The sequence below is a fragment of the Bombina bombina genome, chromosome 1 (genome assembly GCF_027579735.1).
Source record: "Bombina bombina isolate aBomBom1 chromosome 1, aBomBom1.pri, whole genome shotgun sequence".
Taxonomy (NCBI): domain Eukaryota; kingdom Metazoa; phylum Chordata; class Amphibia; order Anura; family Bombinatoridae; genus Bombina; species Bombina bombina.
The window spans coordinates 38,951,961-38,966,660 of record NC_069499.1 but is presented as its reverse complement, the minus strand read 5'-3'; the positions used below and the strand labels follow the sequence as shown (position 1 = coordinate 38,966,660).

General features: G+C 39.8%; 1 protein-coding gene across 3 annotated transcripts in view; it reads left to right on the top strand.

Annotated features, from left to right (window-relative positions):
• The window catches only part of DAAM1 (dishevelled associated activator of morphogenesis 1), a 427,341-nt gene that overhangs the window by 367,473 nt on the left and 45,168 nt on the right, over positions 1-14,700 (top strand). For all 3 annotated transcript variants that reach the window (XM_053697309.1, XM_053697307.1, XM_053697308.1), the window contains one exon: positions 3,175-3,259. In XM_053697309.1, coding sequence (XP_053553284.1) covers positions 3,175-3,259 — 85 coding nt within the window. The remainder of the gene's footprint in view (positions 1-3,174; positions 3,260-14,700) is intronic.

The following is a 14,700-nucleotide window of genomic DNA, read 5'->3' as shown; positions in this document are numbered from 1 at the left end:
CATTCTTGTAAAACTGCTGCCATCTAGTGCTCTTGCAAATGGGCAACATTCTTGCAAAACTGCTGCCATACAGTGCTCCAGAAGTGGGCCGGCTACTGAGCTAACGTCCCTTATTTTCAACAAAAGATACTAAGAGAACGAAGAAAAATTGATAATAGAAGTAAATAAAAAAAGTGGTTTAAAATTGCTGCTCTATCTGAATCACTAAAGAAACATTTTGGGTTTCATATCGATTTACTAGTGCTTAAGAAAGTTAGAGACTTTCTAGTTTAAAATAAGTGCATAGGGAGCTGCTTATCCCTTGTTTACAACCCTTGTCGATCCTAAGATGAACAGCCAGTGATTTGCTGCTACGCACATATGCTACTCTTGATTGGCTAACTAGCTCGTATTCATCTCAGTGTTGCCAGTCTATTACCACTCCAGAGCTGATTTAAAGGGACATGAAAGCCAAAAATGTATTTCATGATTCAGATGGAGAATACAATTTTAAACAACATTCCAATTTATTTATATATTTAATTTGCTTCATTCTTCAGATATCCTTTGTTCAAGAAATAGCAATGCACATGGGTAAGCCAATCACATGAGTCATCTATGTGCAGCCACCAATCAGCAGCTACTGAGCCTATTTAGATTTGCTTTTAAAGAATGGATATCAAGAGAATTAAGCAAATTATTTAATGGAAGTAAATTGGAAAGTTGTTTAAAACTACATGCTCTATCTAAATCACGGAAGCAAAAATGTGAGTTTCATGTCCCTTTAAGCTATGTGTTTAACCCCTTGGCAGGCAGGCAATAGTGGGAAGATGCTCTTTATACCTCATTTTATTCCCATTTAAGTTTAAATAATCAAAAGCGATCAGTAAATAGCAGTTTCAGTAAATATTCTTGTAATGACTGTACCTAAAAGAGGCTTTTCAGGAATCCTTTTTCTAAACCGCAGTCTAACACGAGGTAGCTTAGCTATCTGTTCAGCATGCCAGAGCGTGTCTCCTCTTGCGCTCTGGTGCCAAAATCCTACCCTGGGTGTTACTGAGTTTAAAAGGTGGGGGAAGGATTAGTACAAACAGTGTAAGCTCAGCGATGTCTACATATCTCTGTGTGCGTTTGTCATCAGCACGCTCACCGACATCTTCAGACTGATTGTATCTGCCAGAAGAATTTCCCTGGCAGCAATATGCCCTTACGTAATATTTTATGGTCAGATTTCCATTTGATAGTTTAATGTAATAACTACTCTTCTGACATGTCATATAATGAAATATGCTGTCTGCAAAGGCGGTAGGTTTAAGCATTTGGGAAACACCTATGGTTGACAGTGCAGAATAAAGTAATGTTAAAGGGACAGTCAACCTAAAATTGTCATTGTTTAAAAAGATAATTCCTTTTATTACCCATTCCCAGTTGTGCATAACAAACCGTTATATTAATACCTTTTTACCTCTGTGATTACTTTGTATCTAAGCCTCTGCAGACTGCCCTTTATCTCAGTTATATTAATATACTTTATACCCCTGCGATTACCTTGTATCTAAGCCTCTGCAGACTGCCCCTTATCTGTTATATTAATATACTTTTTACCTCTGCGATTACCTTGTATCTAAGCCTCTGCACACTGCCCCTTATCTCAGTTATATTAATATACTTTTTACCTCTGCGATTACCTTGTATCCAAGCCTCTGCAGACTGCCCCTTATCTCAGTTATATTAATATACTTTTTACGTCTGTGATTACCTTGTATCTAAGCCTCTGCAGACTGCCCTTTTTTTTTCTTTTCTTTTTTTACAAACTTACATTTTATCCAATCAGTGCTGGTTTCTGCATAACTCCACAGGAGTGAGCATAATGTTATCTATATGGTACACATGAACTAGCACTGTCTGTCTGTGAAAAGCTAATACAATGCAGTGAGATAAGAGGCGGCCAGCAGGGGCTTAGAATCAGGCAGAGGTTTAGATGTTATAAAGTATATTTATATAACAATATTGGTTATGGAAAGCTGGGGAATGGGTAATAAAGGAGATATCTATATTTTTATACAATAATAAAATCAAGTAGACTTCCCCTTTTAAATAGACAATAAAGTCACTTGTTTTGTAAATGAATATTCTATATCTGCAGTGAAGCACTGGATTTTGCAAAATGTCCATTATTTTGTATTTTAATGGCAAAACTGTTTAGTTTATTTTCTGCAGCTAGATAGGGAGAGATTGATAATGATAAAACAATTGCTGCATAGAATGTTGCAGGGCTAGGATTCTGGATACTGCAGTATGTACGCCATCCTCTGATGATGATGATAATGCTGTATTACGTCGCTAGCACAGTCTAAAGGGACGTAAAACTCAAAATGTAATTCCCCATAAAATGTTGAATTATTCAGAATTAAAAACAAACCCCTAGATTATGAGTTTTGCGCTAAACAGGATGCGAAAATAACATCAAAAAAAATTCATTATTTAACTCTCCATAGCGCTGCCATTACGAGTTAATGAAAAGCCTCTTTGTGCTGTGCATTATAGTGGAAAGCCAAGGGCTGAGTTTACGTGCTCGTGCACACTTTCCCCCATAGACATCAATGGGGAGAGAGTGTTAGAAAACTAACACCTGTGGTCGCGGAATGGAGATCGCCGTAACGCAACCCCATTGATGTCTATGGGGAAAAGAAAGTTAAGTTTAAACCTAACACCCTAACATAAACCCCTAGTCTAAACACCCCTAATCCGCTGCTCCCCGACATTGGCGACACTAAATATAATTATTAACCCCTAACATAACTATTCTTATAAAAAAAAAATAAAAAAAATAACCAATTAAAAAATCTAAATTAAAAATTTGAAAATAATGTGAACAGCCAATAGGATTTCTGTAGATCTCATCCTATTGGCTGATTTGAACACCTCTTGCACAGGTGACGTTGCTGTGGTCACATTGTAGCCAAGCGGAGATTGCACTGCAATATTTTGGACATTCTGTCTGGCTAAAAGGTTGTGTTCTAATATAGAAAATATGCTCTGATTCTTTACAATATTTTCAGCATGTGTCACTACTGTCCTTGTCCCTTTTAACTTAGTTCTTCATGAGGCTCATTCACTGCAAGAAATCTGTAAAACTTCACCAAACAGCTACATTATTTATTTCCACTGGGTGTAATTATCGTCTTGTTTCAGGCTGAAGTTGTCTAATGAAGAAATAAAGCGAGCGATGCTGACCATGGATGAGCAGGAGGATCTTCCTAAAGACATGCTGGAGCAGGTGAGCATCCAACACTCCTGCGAACCTGCATCACTCAATACTCAACAGCGATTGTTTTCAAAATGTTTGACTGTCTGTGGAGTTAATTCTCTAGATTATATGGAATATAGAATATGGCAACCAAAGATGACATTGGTGTTTAGAACTGAGTTTACAGTTTGGATTATTGTTTATGAGTAGGGATTGGGGATAAAGTCATGTGGCTAGATTAGGGATAAGGGTTGGATTTAGGGTTATGGCTTTGGTTAAGCAGTATGGCATGGGTTAGGGATTGAAAGAAAGTGCTACGGTTACGAATTGCCATTTAGGAATTATGGCTATGGTTAGGGAATGGTAGTTTAATGCTTTGACTAGGGTTAAGGTTTGGAGTTTTAGGGTTATGATTAGAGTTGGGGGTTTAAGGTTAGAGTTATGGTTACGTTTAGTGATTGAGGGTTAGAATTATGACTGCAGTTAGGGGTTGAGGGTTAGGTTTATGGATTTGGTTAGGAGTTGAGGGTTTTGGTAGGGATTGAGAGTTAGGGTTAAGTCTACAGTTAAAGATTGAGGGCTAGGGATACAGCTACTGTTAAGGATTGAAGGTAATGGTTATGGCTACTGTTAGGGATTGAAGGTTAGGGTTATGGCTACATTTAGGTGTTGAGGGTTAGGGTTATGGCTATGATTATGGAATTAAGGGTTAGAGTTATGGTTACAGTTAGGGATTGAGGGTTAGGGTTATGGCTATGGCTAGGTGTTTAGGGTTATGGCTATGGTTAGGGATTGAGGGTTAGCATTACAGCTACAACTAGGGGGTTAAGAGTTAGGGTTATGGCTACAGTTAGAGGTTGAAGGTTAGGGTTATGGCTACGGTTAGGGGTTAAAGGTTAGGCTTATGGCTACAGTTAAGGGTAAGGGTTTTGGTTAGAGTTAAGGGTTAGGGTTATGGCTGTGATTAAGGGTTGAGGGTAAGGGATATGGTTAAGGGTTATGGTTACAGTTAAAGGTTAGAGTTATGGCTGCGATTAAGGGTTGAGGGTTAGGGATATGATTTAGGGTCATGGTTACGGTTAAAGGGACAGTCTACAATAGAATTGTTATTGATTTAAAAGATAGATAATCCCTTTATTACCCATTCCCCAGTTTTGCATAACCAACACAGTTATTAATATACTTTTCTCTTGTTAAGTGTATCCAGTCCATGGATCATCCATTACTTGTGGGATATTCTCCTTCCCAACAGGAAGTTGCAAGAGGATCACCCACAGCAGAGCTGCTATATAGCTCCTCCCCTCACTGCCATATCCAGTCATTCTCTTGCAACTCTCAACAAAGAAGGAGGTCGTAAGAGGAGAGTGGTGTTTTATACTTAGTTTATTTCTTCAATCAAAAGTTTGTTATTTTAAAATGGTACCGGAGCGTACTGTTTATCTCAGGCAGTATTTAGAAGAAGAATCTGCCTGCGTTTTCTATGATCTTAGCAGAAGTAACTAAGATCCATTGCTGTTCTCACATATTCTGAGGAGTGAGGTAACTTCAGAGGGGGAATGGCGTGCAGGTTTTCCTGCAATAAGGTATGTGCAGTTAATATTTTTCTAGGGAATGGAATTTGCTAGAAAATGCTGCTGATACCGAAGTAATGTAAGTAAAGCCTTAAATGCAGTGATAGCAACTGGTATCCGGCTTATTAACAGAGATACATACTCTTATAAAAGTGTAATATAAAACGTTTGCTGGCATGTTTAATCGTTTTTTATATATGTTTGGTGATAAAACTTATTGGGGCCTAGTTTTTTCCACATGGCTGGCTTGATTTTTGCCTAGAAACAGTTTCCTGAGGCTTTCCACTGTTGTAATATGAGTGGGAGGGGCCTATTTCTTTCATGTAATTAGCAAGAGTCCATGAGCTAGTGACGTATGGGATATACATTCCTACCAGGAGGGGCAAAGTTTCCCAAACCTCAAAATGCCTATAAATACACCCCTCACCACACCCACAATTCAGTTTTACAAACTTTGCCTCCGATGGAGGTGGTGAAGTAAGTTTGTGCTAGATTCTACGTTGATATGCGCTCCGCAGCAAGTTGGAGCCCGGTTTTCCTCTCAGCGTGCAGTGAATGTCAGAGGGATGTGAGGAGAGTATTGCCTATTTGAATGCAGTGATCTCCTTCTAAGGGGTCTTTTTCATAGGTTCTCTGTTATCGGTCGTAGAGATTCATCTCTTACCTCCCTTTTCAGATCGACGATATACTCTTATATATACCATTACCTCTGCTGATTCTCGTTTCAGTACTGGTTTGGCTATCTACTATATGTAGATGAGTGTCCTGGGGTAAGTAAGTCTTATTTTCTGTGACACTCCTAGCTATGGTTGGGCACTTTGTTTATAAAGTTCTAAATATATGTATTCAAACATTTATTTGCCTTGACTCAGAATGTTCAACTTTCCTTATTTTCAGACAGTCAGTTTCATATTTGGGATAATGCATTTTAACATTTTTCTTACCTTAAAATTTGACTTTTTTCCCTGTGGGCTGTTAGGCTCGCGGGGGCTGAAAATGCTTCATTTTATTGCGTCATTCTTGGCGCGGACTTTTTTGGCGCAAAAATTCTATTTCCGTTTCCGGCGTCATACGTGTCGCCGGAAGTTGCGTCATTTTTTGACGTTATTTTGCGCCAAAAATGTCGGCGTTCCGGATGTGGCGTCATTTTTGGCGCCAAAAAGCATTTAGGCGCCAAATAATGTGGGCGTCTTATTTGGCGCGAAAAAATATGGGCGTCACTTTTGTCTCCACATTATTTAAGTCTCATTTTTTATTGCTTCTGGTTGCTAGAAGCTTGTTCTTTGGCATTTTTTCCCATTCCTGAAACTGTCATTTAAGGAATTTGATCAATTTTGCTTTATATATATGTTGTTTTTTCTCTTACATATTGCAAGATGTCTCACGTTGCATCTGAGTCAGAAGATACTACAGGAAAATCGCTGTCAAGTGCTGAATCTACCAAAGCTAAGTGTATCTGCTGTAAACTTTTGGTAGCTATTCCTCCAGCTGTTGTTTGTATTGATTGTCATGACAAACTTGTTAAAGCAGATAATATTTCCTTTAGTAAAGTACCATTGCCTGTTGCAGTTCCTTCAACATCTAAGGTGCAGAATGTTCCTGATAATATAAGAGATTTTGTTTCAGAATCCATAAAGAAGGCTATGTCTGTTATTTCTCCTTCTAGTAAACGTAAAAAATCTTTTAAAACTTCTCTCCCTACAGATGAATTTTTAACTGAACATCATCATTCTGATTCTGATGATTCCTCTGGTTCAGAGGATTCTGTCTCAGAGGTTGATGCTGATAAATCTTCATATTTATTTAAAATGGAATTTATTCGTTCTTTACTTAAAGAAGTCCTAATTGCTTTAGAAATAGAGGATTCTGGTCCTCTTGATACTAAATCTAAACGTTTAAATAAGGTTTTTAAATCTCCTGTAGTTATTCCAGAAGTTTTTCCTGTTCCTGATGCTATTTCTGCAGTAATTTCCAAAGAATGGGATAATTTTGGTAATTCATTTACTCCTTCTAAACGTTTTAAGCAATTATATCCTGTGCCGTCTGACAGATTAGAATTTTGGGACAAGATCCCTAAAGTTGATGGGGCTATTTCTACCCTTGCTAAACGTACTACTATTCCTACGTCAGATGGTACTTCGTTTAAGGATCCTCTAGATAGGAAAATTGAGTCCTTTCTAAGAAAAGCTTATCTGTGTTCAGGTAATCTTCTTAGACCTGCTATATCTTTGGCTGATGTTGCTGCGGCTTCAACTTTTTGGTTGGAAACTTTAGCGCAACAAGTAACACATCGTGATTCTCATGATATTATTATTCTTCTTCAACATGCTAATAATTTTATCTGTGATGCCATTTTTGATATTATCAGAGTTGATGTCAGGTTTATGTCTCTAGCTATTTTAGCTAGAAGAGCTTTATGGCTTAAAACTTGGAATGCTGATATGGCTTCTAAATCAACTTTACTTTCCATTTCTTTCCAGGGTAACAAATTATTTGGTTCTCAGTTGGATTCCATTATTTCAACTGTTACTGGTGGGAAAGGAACTTTTTTACCACAGGATAAAAAATCTAAAGGTAAAAACAGGGCTAATAATCGTTTTCGTTCCTTTCGTTTCAACAAAGAACAAAAGCCTGATCCTTCATCCTCAGGAGCAGTTTCAGTTTGGAGACCATCTCCAGTTTGGAATAAATCCAAACCAGCTAGAAAGGCAAAGCCTGCTTCTAAGTCCACATGAAGGTGCGGCCCTCATTCCAGCTCAGCTGGTAGGGGGCAGGTTACGTTTTTTCAAGGAAATTTGGATCAATTCTGTTCACAATCTTTGGATTCAGAGCATTGTTTCAGAAGGGTACAGAATTGGTTTCAAGTTGAGACCTCCTGCAAAGAGATTTTTTCTTTCCCGTGTCCCAGTAAATCCAGTAAAAGCTCAAGCATTTCTGAAATATGTTTCAGATCTAGAGTTGACTGGAGTAATTATGCCAGTTCCAGTTCCGGAACAGGGGATGGGGTTTTATTCAAATCTCTTCATTGTACCAAAGAAGGAGAATTCTTTCAGACCAGTTCTGGATCTAAAAATATTGAATCGTTATGTAAGGATACCAACATTCAAGATGGTAACTGTAAGGACTATCTTACCTTTTGTTCAGCAAGGGAATTATATGTCCACAATAGATTTACAGGATGCATATCTGCATATTCCGATTCATCCAGATCATTATCAGTTCCTGAGATTCTCGTTTCTGGACAAGCATTACCAGTTTGTGGCTCTGCCGTTTGGCCTAGCTACAGCTCCAAGAATTTTTACAAAAGTTCTCGGTGCCCTGCTGTCTGTAATCAGAGAACAGGGTATTGTGGTATTTCCTTATTTGGACGATATCTTGGTACTTGCTCAGTCTTTTCATTTAGCAGAATCTCATACGAATCGACTTGTGTTGTTTCTTCAAGATCATGGTTGGAGGATCAGTTTACCAAAAAGTTCTTTGATTCCTCAGACAAGGGTAACCTTTCTGGGTTTCCAGATGGATTCAGTGTCCATGACTCTGTCTTTAACAGACAAGAGACGTCTAAAGTTGATTACAGCTTGTCGAAACCTTCAGTCACAATCATTCCCTTCGGTAGCCTTATGCATGGAAATTCTAGGTGTTATGACTGCTGCATCGGACGCGATCCCCTTTGCTCGTTTTCACATGCGACCTCTTCAGCTCTGTATGCTGAAGCAATGGTGCAAGGATTACACGAAGATATCTCAATTAATATCTTTAAAACCGATTGTTCGACACTCTCTAACATGGTGGACAGATCACCATCGTTTAATTCAGGGGGCTTCTTTTGTGCTTCCGACCTGGACTGTAATTTCAACAGATGCAAGTCTCACAGGTTGGGGAGCTGTGTGGGGATCTCTGACGGCACAAGGAGTTTGGGAATCTCAGGAGGTGAGATTACCGATCAATATTTTGGAACTCCGTGCAATTTTCAGAGCTCTTCAGTTTTGGCCTCTTCTGAAGAGAGAATCGTTCATTTGTTTTCAGACAGACAATGTCACAACTGTGGCATACATCAATCATCAAGGAGGGACTCACAGTCCTCTGGCTATGAAAGAAGTATCTCGAATTTTGGTTTGGGCGGAATCCAGCTCCTGTCTAATCTCTGCGGTTCATATCCCAGGTGTAGACAATTGGGAAGCGGATTATCTCAGTCGCCAAACGTTGCATCCGGGCGAATGGTCTCTTCACCCAGAGGTATTTCTTCAGATTGTTCAAATGTGGGAACTTCCAGAAATAGATCTGATGGCGTCCCATCTAAACAAGAAACTTCCCAGGTATCTGTCCAGATCCCGGGATCCTCAGGCGGAGGCAGTGGATGCATTATCACTTCCTTGGAAGTATCATCCTGCCTATATCTTTCCGCCTCTAGTTCTTCTTCCAAGAGTAATCTCCAAGATTCTGAAGGAATGCTCGTTTGTTCTGCTGGTAGCTCCGGCATGGCCTCACAGGTTTTGGTATGCGGATCTTGTCCGGATGGCCTCTTGCCAACCGTGGACTCTTCCGTTAAGACCAGACCTTCTGTCACAAGGTCCTTTTTTCCATCAGGATCTGAAATCCTTAAATTTAAAGGTATGGAGATTGAACGCTTGATTCTTGGTCAAAGAGGTTTCTCTGACTCTGTGATTAATACTATGTTACAGGCTCGTAAATCTGTATCTCGAGAGATATATTATAGAGTCTGGAAGACTTATATTTCTTGGTGTCTTTCTCATCATTTTTCCTGGCATTCTTTTAGAATACCGAGAATTTTACAGTTCCTTCAGGATGGTTTAGATAAGGGTTTGTCCGCAAGTTCTTTGAAAGGACAAATCTCTGCTCTTTCTGTTCTTTTTCACAGAAAGATTGCTATTCTTCCTGATATTCATTGTTTTGTACAAGCTTTGGTTCGTATAAAACCTGTCATTAAGTCAATTTCTCCTCCTTGGAGTTTGAATTTGGTTCTGGGAGCTCTTCAAGCTCCTCCGTTTGAACCTATGCATTCATTGGACATTAAATTACTTTCTTGGAAAGTTTTGTTCCTTTTGGCCATCTCTTCTGCCAGAAGAGTTTCTGAATTATCTGCTCTTTCTTGTGAGTCTCCTTTTCTGATTTTTCATCAGGATAAGGCGGTGTTGCGAACTTCTTTTGAATTTTTACCTAAAGTTGTGAATTCCAACAACATTAGTAGAGAAATTGTGGTTCCTTCATTATGTCCTAATCCTAAGAATTCTAAGGAGAAATCGTTGCATTCTTTGGATGTTGTTAGAGCTTTGAAATATTATGTTGAAGCTACGAAATCTTTTCGTAAGACTTCTAGTCTATTTGTTATCTTTTCCGGTTCTAGAAAAGGCCAGAAAGCTTCTGCCATTTCTTTGGCATCTTGGTTGAAATCCTTAATTCATCTTGCCTATGTTGAGTCGGGTAAAACTCCGCCTCAGAGGATTACAGCTCATTCTACTAGGTCAGTTTCTACTTCCTGGGCGTTTAGGAATGAAGCTTCGGTTGACCAGATCTGCAAAGCAGCGACTTGGTCCTCTTTGCATACTTTTACTAAATTCTACCATTTTGATGTATTTTCTTCTTCTGAAGCAGTTTTTGGTAGAAAAGTACTTCAGGCAGCGGTTTCAGTTTGAATCTTCTGCTTATGTTTTTCGTTAAACTTTATTTTGGGTGTGGATTATTTTCAGCAGGAATTGGCTGTCTTTATTTTATCCCTCCCTCTCTAGTGACTCTTGTGTGGAAAGATCCACTTCTTGGGTAGTCATTATCCCATACATCACTAGCTCATGGACTCTTGCTAATTACATGAAAGAAAACATAATTTATGTAAGAACTTACCTGATAAATTCATTTCTTTCATATTAGCAAGAGTCCATGAGGCCCGCCCTTTTTTTGTGGTGGTTATGATTTTGTATAAAGCACAATTATTCCAATTCCTTATTTTATATGCTTTCGCACTTTTTTATCACCCCACTTCTTGGCTATTCGTTAAACTGAATTGTGGGTGTGGTGAGGGGTGTATTTATAGGCATTTTGAGGTTTGGGAAACTTTGCCCCTCCTGGTAGGAATGTATATCCCATACGTCACTAGCTCATGGACTCTTGCTAATATGAAAGAAATGAATTTATCAGGTAAGTTCTTACATAAATTATGTTTTTAGCGCTTTTTTGCGCAGCAAAAATTACAGACACAGACATCCAGCTTCTTCCTGCATGTTCCAGGACATCTCTGGAGGGCTCAAAGGGCTTCAAAGTCGTTTTTGAGGGAGGTAAAAAGCCACAGTAGAGCTGTGGCAGTTGTTGTGACTGTTTGAAAAACGTTTTTGTTATTTATTATTCCGTTTTTGGTATTAAGGGGTTAATCATCCATTTGCAAGTGGGTGCAATGCTCTGCTAACTTATTACATACACTGTAAAAATTTCGTTAGTGTAACTGCCTTTTCTCCAACATAGGTGTGTCCGGTCCACGGCGTCATCCTTACTTGTGGGATATTCTCTTCCCCAACAGGAAATGGCAAAGAGCCCAGCAAAGCTGGTCACATGATCCCTCCTAGGCTCCGCCTTCCCCAGTCATTCTCTTTGCCGTTGCACAGGCAACATCTCCACGGAGATGGCTCAGAGTTTTTTGGTGTTTAAATGTAGTTTTTATTCTTCAATCAAGAGTTTGTTATTTTAAAATAGTGCTGGTATGTACTATTTACTCTGAAACAGAAAAGAGATGAAGATTTCTGTTTGTAAGAGGAAAATGATTTTAGCAACCGTTACTAAAATCGATGGCTGTTTCCACACAGGACTGTTGAGAGGAATTAACTTCAGTTGGGGGAAACAGTGAGCAGACTTTGGCTGCTTGAGGTATGACACATTTCTAACAAGACTTGGTAATGCTGGAAGCTGTCATTTTCCCTATGGGATCCGGTAAGCCATTTTCTTAATTTTCAATATAAGAATACAAGGGCTTCACAAGGGCTTTAAAGACTGGTAGACATTTTTCTGGGCCAAAACGATTACTATATAAGCATGTTTAATGGTTTATAACTTAGGAGAGTTATTTTAATCTTGGCAAATTGTTAAAAAAATGGACAGGCACTGTATTGGACACCTTTTTCACTGGGGGCCTTTTCTAGTCATAGGCAGAGCCTCATTTTCGCGCCACTAATGCGCAGTTGTTTTTGAGAAGCAAGGCATGCAGATGCATGTGTGAGGAGCTCAGATCCACTGAAAAAGCTTTTTGAAGGCGTCATTTGGTATCGTATTCCCCTCTGGGCTTGGTTGGGTCTCAGCAAAGCAGATACCAGGGACTGTATAGGGGTTAAATGTAAAAACGGCTCCGGTTCCGTTATTTTAAGAGTTAAAGCTTTCAAATTTGGTGTGCAATACTTTTAAGGCTTTATGACACTGTGGTGAAATTTTGGTGAATTTTGAACATTTCCTTCATACTTTTGCGTATATTCAGTAAAAAAGTGTGTTCAGTTTAAAATTTAAAGAGACAGTAACGGTTTTATTTTAAAACGTTTTTTGTGCTTTGTTACCAAGTTTAGGCCTATTAACATGTCTGAACTACCAGATAGACGATGTTCTGTATGTTCGGAAGCCAAGGTTCCTATCCATTTAAATATATGTGATAAATGTGACAAACAAAGTAGGGACAATGATACCACTGATAATAATGTTGCCCAAAACGATTCCTTAAGTGAGGGGAGTAAGCATGGTACTGAATCATCCCCTTCTATGTCTACACCAGTCTTGCCCACTCAGGAGGCCCCTAGTACATCTAGTGCGCCAATCCTCCTTACTATGCAACAATTAACGGCTGTAATGGATAATTCTATTAAAAACATTTTAGCCAAAATGCCCACTTATCAGCGAAAGCGCGACTGCTCTGTTTTAGATACTGAAGAGCATGAGGACGCTGATGATAATGGTTCTGACATGCCCTTACACCAGTCTGAAGGGGCTAGGGAGGTTTTGTCTGAGGGAGAAATTTCAGATTCAGGAAAAATTTCTCAACAAGCTGAACCTGATGTTATTACATTTAAATTTAAATTGGAACATCTCCGCGCTCTGCTTAAGGAGGTGTTATCTACTCTGGATGATTGTGACAATTTGGTCATTCCAGAGAAATTATGTAAAATGGACAGGTTCCTAGAGGTCCCGGTGCCCCCCGAAGCTTTTCCTATACCCAAGCGGGTGGCGGACATTGTAAATAAAGAATGGGAAAGGCCCGGCATACCCTTTGTCCCTCCCCCTATATTTAAGAAATTATTTCCTATGGTCGACCCCAGGAAGGACTTATGGCAGACAGTCCCCAAGGTCGAGGGGGCGGTTTCTACTCTAAACAAACGCACCACTATCCCTATAGAAGATAGTTGTGCTTTTAAAGATCCTATGGACAAAAAATTAGAGGGTTTGCTTAAAAAGATGTTTGTTCAGCAAGGTTACCTTCTACAACCAATTTCATGCATTGTTCCTGTCACTACAGCAGCGTGTTTCTGGTTCGAGGAACTAGAAAAGTCGCTCAATCAAGCATCCTCTTATGAGGAGGTTATGGGCGGAGTTCAAGCACTTAAGTTGGCTAACTCTTTTACCTTAGACGCCACTTTGCAATTAGCTAGATTAGCGGCGAAAAATTCAGGGTTTGCTATTGTGGCGCGCAGAGCGCTTTGGCTAAAGTCTTGGTCAGCGGATGCGTCCTCCAAGAACAAATTGCTTAACATACCTTTCAAGGGGAAAACGCTGTTTGGCCCTGACTTGAAAGAGATTATTTCAGATATCACTGGGGGTAAGGGCCACGCCCTTCCTCAGGATAGGTCTTTTAAGGCTAAAAATAAACCAAATTTTCGTCCCTTTCGCAGAAACGGACCAGCCTCAAGTTCTACATCCTCTAAGCAAGAGGGTAATACTTCTCAAACCAAGCCAGCCTGGAGGCCAATGCAAGGCTGGAACAAAGGTAAGCAGGCCAAGAAACCTGCCACTGCTACCAAGACAGCATGAGATGTTGGCCCCCGATCCGGGACCGGATCTGGTGGGGGGCAGACTTTCTCTCTTCGCTCAGGCTTGGGCAAGAGATGTTCTGGATCCTTGGGCGCTAGAAATAGTCTCCCAAGGTTATCTTCTGGAATTCAAGGAGCTACTCCCAAGGGGAAGGTTCCACAGGTCTCAATTGTCTTCAGACCACATAAAAAGACAGGCATTCTTACATTGTGTAGAAGACCTGTTAAAAATGGGAGTGATTCATCCTGTTCCATTAGGAGAACAAGGGATGGGATTCTACTCCAATCTGTTCATAGTTCCCAAAAAAGAGGAAACATTCAGACCAATCTTAGATCTCAAGATCCTAAACAAATTTCTCAAGGTTCCATCGTTCAAAATGGAAACCATTCGGACAATTCTTCCTACCATCCAGGAAGGTCAATTCATGACCACGGTGGATTTAAAGGATGCGTATCTACATATTCCTATCCACAAGGAACATCATCGGTTCCTAAGGTTCTCCTTTCTGGACAAGCATTACCAGTTTGTGGCACTTCCATTCGGATTAGCCACTGCTCCAAGAATTTTCACAAAGGTACTAGGGTCCCTTCTAGCGGTGCTAAGACCAAGGGGCATTGCAGTAGTACCTTACTTGGACGACATACTGATTCAAGCGTCGTCTCTACCACAAGCAAAGGCTCATACGGACATTGTCCTGGCCTTTCTCAGATCTCACGGGTGGAAAGTGAACGTAGAAAAAAGTTCTCTATCTCCGTCAACAAGAGTTCCCTTCTTGGGAACAATAATAGACTCCTTAGAAATGAGGATTTTTCTGACAGAGGCCAGAAAATCAAAACTTCTAAGCTCTTGTCAAGTACTTCATTCTGTTCTTCTTCCTTCCATAGCGCA